General features: G+C 41.1%; 1 protein-coding gene across 1 annotated transcript; it reads left to right on the forward strand.

Moving 5' to 3' along the window:
• Positions 1-34: 34 nt before the first annotated feature.
• Positions 35-9,096, forward strand: LOC101482525 (dynein axonemal assembly factor 8). The gene is made up of 28 exons (XM_004552200.3): positions 35-697; positions 785-886; positions 1,080-1,175; positions 1,260-1,379; positions 1,462-1,564; positions 1,641-1,746; positions 1,823-2,062; positions 2,150-2,368; positions 2,451-2,595; positions 2,665-2,850; positions 2,942-3,082; positions 3,919-4,110; positions 4,215-4,322; positions 4,458-4,602; positions 4,710-4,989; positions 5,220-5,302; positions 5,469-5,623; positions 6,051-6,177; positions 6,305-6,436; positions 6,517-6,675; positions 6,806-7,108; positions 7,176-7,457; positions 7,566-7,660; positions 7,768-7,882; positions 8,220-8,422; positions 8,523-8,599; positions 8,675-8,744; positions 8,883-9,096. Exons 1-28 carry the CDS (start codon positions 611-613, stop codon positions 8,949-8,951), a joined length of 4,140 nt encoding a protein of 1,379 aa, XP_004552257.3. The 5' UTR covers positions 35-610; the 3' UTR covers positions 8,952-9,096.
• The last annotated feature ends 18 nt before the right edge of the window (positions 9,097-9,114 follow it).

The following is a 9,114-nucleotide window of genomic DNA, read 5'->3' on the forward strand; positions in this document are numbered from 1 at the left end:
CGAAGTCCCGGTAGGCCGGAAGTGAGCGGCTGTGAAATTGGACGGTCTAGCCTTCAGTTTTGCGTCATCAGATGTCTCGGTGGAGTTAAATAAACTCAGCCGTCTGCTCCTTTCTGTCTAAAATATAACAGGACACTGGCGTAAATATTCGATCATCTCAGACTTCTGTTTAATCGGTTTTCTGTTTGACGTTTATTCAGCTGTATGAAAACTATAACTTTAAGCAATTTTAGCACGGTAGCTAGCAAACTAGGAAAATTCCTGTTTAAAAGGTCATAAAAGAGTGTTAGCCAGCATAAAAAGAACATTTCCCTATATTTAGAAAAGTTACATCCTGGTGAGCTTACCTGCCCTAACACACACACAACGCAACTTTGGAACACTATGCCAATTTAGTACTTGTTTGCTTTCACATTTTCGCGAAACTTTCGCGTTTCAGTATGGGAATTACTGGCAGCATTTGAAGGCAACACTGTTGTGAAGCTTCTCGTTTCCAATGGTAACCAAGAAGTACCCAGGGACTAGCAATTACACATTCAGCTCAAAGACACACCAACAACACAAAAAACGTTCTTACTTTAAATTAGTTTCTTTTTATACATTGTTATAAATGGATTTTAACCGTTCTTCGTGTTGGAATTCAATTTTGGAGAAAGTTAAACCAAATATTCCTACCATGGACTTTGACCTTTCACCTGTAAGTTGTGTTTTTAAACTTAAATCTTGCTAACGTCCGCTAATAACTATTTATTTACACAATTAATGCCGTTTTAACGTTGTATAGCCAGAGAAAGACGAAATCATCGCCATATATGAAAGACCAGCTGCTCTTTCCCTGAAGCTTCCTGAGGACTTCAACAGTTTTTCAGTAGATGCTGAATTTGAGGTCAGTGAATTTTTTTTTTTTATTCTTAATGATAGAAAAATCATGAAACCCAAGCAAACGAATGACTGATTATGATGACATGAATGATAATAATAAATACTCAATTTCCCTCTGTTTCTGTGATTCTGATTCTGAATGATCATTGTTATTTCTTATTTTTATTATTTTTATTTGTCTCGTTTCCCTCAATCAGGAGCTCCCAAAGCCATTATCTGAAGAGATTTGCAAAACGATGAATGTTAGTGAAACTGTAGAAAGCAGTACATTAGCCTGTGTGGATGATGCTGAGGTGGGATATACTGGTCTGGTTAGAGCACAGCACCATAAAGCCACAGCATTTTAAATGTACTTTGTTTTCTTGTTATCATTAAAGGCGGGTGCTGGTGAGGATAATTCTGAGGTGTTGAATAAAGGAGTCAAGCTGAAGGCCTCTTTAAAACCAGACCTGGAAAATGTGAAATCCTATGATGGTTGCCCTGTTCTCTCACTTGCTGTAAGTTTGAAGAGTAGAAAAACATCATATGAAAGCAGTTATAAACAATGCAAGTAAATATTCTCTAAAAACTTACATTCAGAGCCTTGACCAGTGGGACTTGGATGATGCCCTTAAAAATCTAAAAGAGAACAAGCTGTCTTTGCAACCCCATGTAACAGTGGCACCCCTGAAAACGCATCAAGGTAAGTCATTATGAAACGATTCACTGAGGCTGTAGTGATCGATGACAGGTTTATGAACTGAATCTTTGTTTTGCAGGTGGTGGCACAGACAAGTTGCAGGAGAATATAATGGAGAAATTAGCTGCTTTCTGTAAGAATCAGACTGCGTCTGTGTTAGAACCTGTGAGTCCAGACTCCGACAAGTAAGTCATATCACTGCCCAGGATCCGTGAGCCTTTAAAGATAATATTATTATAATAATCGACCTTTTTCTTGCAGAGAAAATAGAATGTCGAGCAGATCAGTGGAAAAGTGCGGAATAGATTTGCAGTTAAGCCACCGGGAATGTTCCACTGTTTATATTGACCTGCGTTGCCCTGATCCCTCAGTAAAACCAGCAAGAACATCCCCAAGTCTTCCATCAGAGACGTCAGCCAAACACAACAACACTCACCAGAAAACATCACCTGCAAAGAAAAACAATTTAAAAGTGCACTGTGGATTGCATATGGGAGGCAGGTAAATACATCCTGCGTCAGGAACGTTGGTCACACTTCAGTTGTGCTTGTTTTCTTTATGCTCATGTTGTCATTGCTGTGCTTGCAGGGAAGAGACTGGAAAGAGTATGTTGCTTAAAAAAGTAAGGGAGATGAATAGAAATGAGAATAAATATCCTGATAAACGTATGCGTCATCCAGAGCTCGGCGTGGAAGCAAGCACAGATGTTAAGTCAGAACATCTGTGGGTAGATAAACAATCCGAACCTGAAGTGGAAAGCCCACAAACTGTTTTAGGAAGTTTAGTTAAAGAACCAAAACAGCAGAGGTATGGAGTTTGTTTTGTTTGCCTTTATTTGTATTAACTCTTATAAACAAATATGTTAACCGCGATGATGACGAACTATTAGGGACCAACTGAGACGACGGGTTAAGAAGGCGTCTCACCATGAACAAGCCCAGGAAACTCTTAGGCAGCTGGAAAAACATTGTCCAACCAAATCTGTGTCCGGGAAGCAGCCAGCTGCCGAAATGACTGATGTTCTCTATGAGTTTGTAAGTGTCACTTAATTCAGAGTAAATGCACAGTGCATTTCCCTACACTTACTACTTCCCATTTTTCAGGAAGCATCTCATCAAGAGCCAATCAGCACACTACCAGCAGGTATTGAAAGTAAGGGCTCCATGCTGCTGAAAGTCAACCTCTGCAGTCCTGGTGTGATAGAAGACAGAGGACATGGGAAGAGAAAATATCCAGCTGCAACCAAATTGCACATCTATAACACTTTAGTGGCATGGTTTCTGTCTCTGGTTAGTGGACAGTGGCTTCTATCTTCTTATGTTAGCCATACTGTAGTTTGTTTTTTTGAGTTCTTTCCCCTCTGTGTTCATGTTTTGTCAGGTCGGTTCAGAGCCACGTAGCAGTGAAGACAAGATCAGTGCAAAGGTCCCATTCTGGGTTGCAGGACTTCACCAGCTGTGGACAGAAGATGGACTGGCTTTGCATGTTTTAATTGTGGCTCGTCACTGTTATCCAGCAAGGGTACATGCAAAACAAAAGAGGAAGAAATTACACACACAAAAAAACATTTAAACTGCACAAAACTGATCTTTTAAATTCTGATTTGAGCCAATTCAGTCTGTGGCCTAAATCAGACACAGGTCTGTATATAGTTTGCAAAGATTGTAGGTACATCATGAGTTCAGACTGAACAGTAAAATCAGAATTCATGTCACCGGTCTCTAACCTGACCTGAGAGTTGAGTGGAGATGTGCTGGCAGACACAGTTCCTTTTTTGTAATTACCCCCCTGCAACTTTTAGCTAAAACTTTCACCACCAGGATGCAAAATTTTACCAGCGACTCTTACTGCTTTTGAGACTTCTTTGAAGCTAACTTAGTTCCTCAAGAGGCTCTACCCTTTCCCAGATTGGCATTGTAAAATGCTTGTAGAAGTTTTTTTTAATGCTTTGCCTGCTTAAATAAAGGATAAAGTGACATGGTACTTGGCATGACATGAAAGTATGGCCTGGCTCTAGTTCAGCTGCACAGGCTATCGCTTCAACAAAGTGGTCTGATGTTTTGGATATAAACTCGTTGTGATTATCTTTTCACATTAAAAAAATTTTTAGCTATTTTTTTGGAAGGAATTTTATTGTCAGAGTCAAGATTCTCCTTCCTTTAACGGCATCCTGACACCTAATACAGAAGTAATAGCCACTGCATCAGAAACAGTATGTGAAAGCTTTGTTACTGAATGGGCAAACAAACAAAGGGATGTAAACCGTGGCTCAGATTTGAGTGCTAAGGCATGCAGTGTGAATGTAGCCTTTGTCTCATGAATTTGACAGTGACGCAGATCTCATATTTGTTTTCTAGAAACGGGACACAGACGTCTATGCACCTTTCTATAATAATGTCTGCAGGTTCCTCTCTGAGACCTCACTCACTGCAATTACCAGCTGGCTGCCTCACCTTAAAAACCTGTTGGACCAGCGACCCTGCACCTCTCCCATCCACCTCCCTTCATCTTGTTTAAATTGTTTTATCTCTGCCACCTCCAACCAAACGGTGGGTTGCTGCAGGAAGGTTGCTTTAAGACTCCCAACATCAGAGCACTCAGATGTTTTTCCTTCCTGCTCACTGTATTTTGTTTTTTGTTTTTTGTTTTTTAGGTCATAGAGAGGACATTTGGTCTAAGTCCAGGTTTTTACTGGCAGACAGTGGAAACTCGGGATCGTGCTTTTAAGGGGAAAGAGACCACACAGGAGGTGCACACAGAGGTGAGCGGGGTGTCTTTAAAAGTGCTATCTGCAGGAGTAATTGTGCTTTCTTTAACGGCTTTCTTTTGATTGCAGGAAGCACAGAGTCAGAGGAACAGCAGGGACTAAATTTATTTTTACTCGACTTTGTTGTAGGTGTCAGTTGTTCTGGGGTGCAGTGGCTTCTTTCAACATCCTCTTCTAACACACTACACCCTCCAGCTGGTCCTAGACTCAGGACTCGATGTGTGTGGTCTCCGGCTGCTTTATCCACCACAGGAGCTTCTGAGTGAGCGCTTTGGTAGGACATAACTAATACCATCTGTGCTTAAAGTTACTCCACTTGGCCTGGATGCTTGTTTTTTTACTGATTAAAAAAAGCCTTTGAAAACGTCTCCTCTCATTCAGGTAGAACAGCGGGTAGTCTGAGAGACCATGAGCCCTGTCATCCCGTTGTTACTCTAGCAGTCCGAGGTCCTTATGCCCACTCCTTGTTGAAGGACATAACTAGCTCCTTAGATTCTCTGCGGCCCAAAAAGGCAGAAACCACTTCCAGCGATGGTCTACACTGCAGAGATCAAGAACCACCATTCATCTATTCACCCCAACTGGCCAGTCAGGTCCACAGTGAGCTGTGCCTGTGGTTTTCAGGAAGACTGCAGGGAGGAAGTGCACAGGATCACAACAGGTGTGTGGAAAATGTTCTTGAACTATGTCCATGAAGTTTTTTTTTTTTATCAAATAACTGATTATTGCACATTTTCCACCACCCTGGACAAATTCCAGGGTATTTATTACATTTAATTGATGCCATTAACTGATGGGTGTTGGTGTAATCCTGTGGGGATGACTGGAGCTTATTTTAAAGTGTTACAGTGTGATGTTTTTAGAATCAGCTACCTAACATTTTCTTTTTAGAAGTGTGCCTTCAGATGACAGAGCTGGAGCCATCCTGTCCAATCCAAGCAGATCATCTTCTTTCCTGTGTGCCACAACTAAAGGTATGATAATTCAGCAAGTCCAAACTGTCACAGTAGGGAAAATTTGTCAGTGCTTACCTTTCATTTTTAACTTTTATCATCCTGAGTCAAAGTCCTTGTTTGTATCAAGGATAAAAACATTTTACTTGAGTGGAGCTCCTCTTCTTTCTCTCCCTAATTTGTGTAGCTGATTTCCTCCTCTTGGTGTCACCTGTTGTTCCTCCATGCCGCTATGGCCAAGTGCTGGCTGTATGTGAACGCAGAGGCTTCAGTCTTAGAGGGCTGCAGAGACTGCAGGTTCATAGCCACGGGGCCTCCCTCCTGGGCTTCAGCAGCTTCCAGGTAGAAGAACCAAGACACTCGCTCAGTACACAGAGTCTTAGAGAGAGAAGCTCTAATCAATCAAATCTAAGCAAAAAAGGTTTTGAAAGTGATTGTCTTAGGTCTCAAGAATTATTCCTTCTATCTGTCTCAAAGGTTCATACTGAATTTGGAAAAAGAGCATTCAAATGCAGCTCTTTCCTGCTGGAATCAAATGAATTTAAGGCAGTTCAGGTTTCAAATGTTTTGCTTGAATAACCTGAATAATTAGTCATTATTATTGTACTGCTGTCCTTTGAGTTATTCTTTTTCGTGGTTAAATAAGGGTTAATAATAATAATAAAAATGCTAACAATAATAATAGAAGAGAAATATAATATGACTTTATTTTTACTCATAGGTACAAGTTAATCAGTAAAACATATAATAATATATAATTTGTTGGTAGGCATCTGTGTTCTGCAGTCCACCTGCTTCCACTCCAGATCAAAAAGAGCTAGAGCTGCCCTCTCACTGTCTCGTGTTACTGCTGAGAAAAGAAAATGCATCGCGTCACAGTGTCGGTCTACCATCAGGTCTCAAAATCTGTCTCAACCCTATAACATAATTCATCTCTGTAACGTGAAATGTCAAAATGTGTGTCTTATAATGCTGGAAGTCTTTGCTGTCAACATAATCTCGTCCAACTGTCATATGTTTCAGTGCTAATGAAAGAATTCAAAGCTCAAAAGCTTCTGGGTTACATTCACTCAGGAAAGGATGGTGTTCACACATCAGAGCCAAGCTTGTGTTTCCACACTGTACCGATCAACAAGAACTTATTCCAAAACTTTGGTAAGCAGTTTATGGTCAGTACAGATACGAGAAGACGATCCCGTGCTGTAACTCTCTACTTATATATGTTTTCTTTGTAGTTAGTTGCATGTGGGCAGTGCCAAATCCCTCCAGTGTGATCCTGTCTCATCACAGGTGTTCATTCAGACCTGACATGGAGCAGGTAGTAGTTTTGACTCTGTGTGGGAAGGACTTGACCCAAGGCCTCAGCCTCCTAAACAGAGTGCTGATAGAAGAAGGTAGAAGTATCTGAGAGCACAACTAGCTAAACAAACCTCATTCTGAGTGATTTTTTTTGGCCTCATCACAATTCTTTTAATTACCTTTATTGTTTCTAATTGATTGCAATACTTTTTTTTAATGTTATAGGTGATGAACAACATGCTAGATTTAGGCTCCTCAGCCTGAAGTGGCTTCCTGTGCTGACTCGACTTCAAGCCCAGGAGCTGAGCCCGTATGAGGTGGGAGATCCGCTCTGCTACACCAGCATGGAAACGCTGATGTCTTCTCCAGCTCTAGTGTGTGCTTTGAGAGGATTTGCTGATTTTTCTTCGTTGAGGAAGCTCCTACCGCATGACTGTCCTCAAAGCCTGAGTGTCCTCATGTCTCCCACACCTGAAGTGGCCCTCAGACAAGCCTCCCTTTTTTTCTTCGAGCATGAAATGATTCCCGGTAAGTTTGTTGTTCTCTATGAAAGGTGCTCTCAGTGATACATCAGAGCTGCTAACTTTCTGTTCAGACCCACAGATGCTGCTCACCGTGTGCCTGTTGAAACCACGAGCTTGGAATCACAGTCTCACTAAAATAGTCAGCAAACTTCAGCAGAGTGGCCTCACGTTGGTGGGCATACAGGTAGTGACCCATGACAAAAGTGGTGCTACTTCACTGCTGCGTGCAGAAAGTGGGCACAACCTGTGCTCTGGCCCCTCGCTGGCTCTCTGCCTTCAGGGAGAAAATGCTGTGAAGAGGCTGCTGGACATGCTGAGCCAAGAGGACTCTTCAATGTGGATGACCTGTCACGGTACGACCTACTTATAAGCTTCTGTGATCACTACCCTGTATACTCGTACACGAGAACAGGATTACCATGTAAGTATTATGTTTAAAATGTCAGTAACCAACGTTACAGGATCAGGATCGTATCAGCAAGCAATTATGGATGTAAGGAGGTTTTTTCCTGAGGGGCTCTGCTGTACTGAGACCAACACAATGAGACAGGAGCAGGTATGCTTGTTAAACACGGGACATGGGTAACCAGACTTCAAAGCCATCCTATGTTGAATACAAGGGTTGTAATTTTGGCTAAAAAACAGATGATTTGTTTTCCCCAGATACTCAGCTTATGTTCAGACCCATTAGCCTCCGTAGAGCGTCAGCGGAGCTGCACACTGACTCAAGCAGCTCAGGAAAGTCTTTCAGTCTCCTCTGAGTCACGACCAAATGGAGGTTCTGGTGTTTTCTTTAATATTTTATTTAATTATACGGTATTGTTGCTGACAAAACAGAGCTATGAGCACCTATGCCTTTTAATCATAACGCATTAGCCATGTACTCATATTAATGAATCCACATCTCCCCATTATTAAATATGACTCAGTTTAATTGACAACAGTGAACATTGCAGGGTTCACTAGTTATTTTTAAGCAAATATGTCCCTTTAAATGATTTATCTTTTTGGCAGAGGTTCTCTTGGAAAGGATGTTGAAATATGACTCAGTTCCAGGTAACCTTTGTAAGCTGTATGCAAACAAATGTTCTGTTTTGCTTGTTTGTTGGTACTAGGGTCCCTGAAGCACAGGCAAACAACCTGTCTGCTGATACCCTTGAACGCTACACCAGGCAGCCAAGTGCCTTCCCAACTGGAGATAGTGGAGCAGGTGCTGGGATCAGACTGCCATCTAATGGCAGGAAGGATGAGCATCCTAGATGATGAGCAGCAAAAACATATATCAGAGACACTTAAAGCGTCAAGCATAAGGGAGAAGGTGAGGAATGGGACCTTGATACAGGTTTATTTGGACCATAAATTCATGCAGACAGTGCAGTCAGATGCTGACTTTGGCTGTTTTCTTATGCTCTCAAAAGATCAACTCAACTCCTTGTCTCATCGTGGCTCTCCGAAGAGAAAATATCGCAACTGAGTTTGGCCTGATTCTTAAAAGGTATGGAGGAAAAACAAACTTGATAAACGTAGACTTTGTTTATTTATTTTTTTAAATTCTGCATTATTGCAACAGGATTTACAAGGAAAGGCCAGACCTGGAGCAAGTAGGGAAAAGCATTGTCTTCCCAGAAAATGAAAAAGAGGTACACCTGAAAAAATATCAACTTTTGATTCTTTTTTATTCTTAATATATTTAAATAAACCACATCCTCAGCAGCTTAATAACCCTAACAATGTGTTAATATACATTTGAAGTTTGTTCATTTTATATTGTTTTCCAGGCTATGCTGCTGATATGCTACCTATTTGATACCTTGTCTTCTGAGAGCTGTGATGTCACTGTGCCATAAACATTCAAATGTGTGCACGTATAAGCATATTTTCCAAAGGTTGCTCCAAAAAGTGCATAGAAATTTATAGCTTTCACTTGTTTTACTTTTTAGATATTGTTCAATAAATATTTATTCAAAAACAGCATTTTGCCTCCTCTGCTAGTCCACTTCCTCTTTAAGG

The sequence above is a fragment of the Maylandia zebra genome, linkage group LG4 (genome assembly GCF_041146795.1).
Source record: "Maylandia zebra isolate NMK-2024a linkage group LG4, Mzebra_GT3a, whole genome shotgun sequence".
NCBI lineage: Eukaryota > Metazoa > Chordata > Actinopteri > Cichliformes > Cichlidae > Maylandia > Maylandia zebra.

Bases quoted from the DNA above. Each gene is read 5' to 3' on its own strand.
- LOC101482525 (XM_004552200.3), top strand. From the start codon at position 611: ATGGATTTTAACCGTTCTTCGTGTTGGAATTCAATTTTGGAGAAAGTT. The intron at 4,111-4,214 runs GTGGGTTGCTGC...TTTGTTTTTTAG, and splicing joins CTGCCACCTCCAACCAAACG to GTCATAGAGAGGACATTTGG. The intron at 8,423-8,522 runs GTGAGGAATGGG...TGCTCTCAAAAG, and splicing joins CGTCAAGCATAAGGGAGAAG to ATCAACTCAACTCCTTGTCT.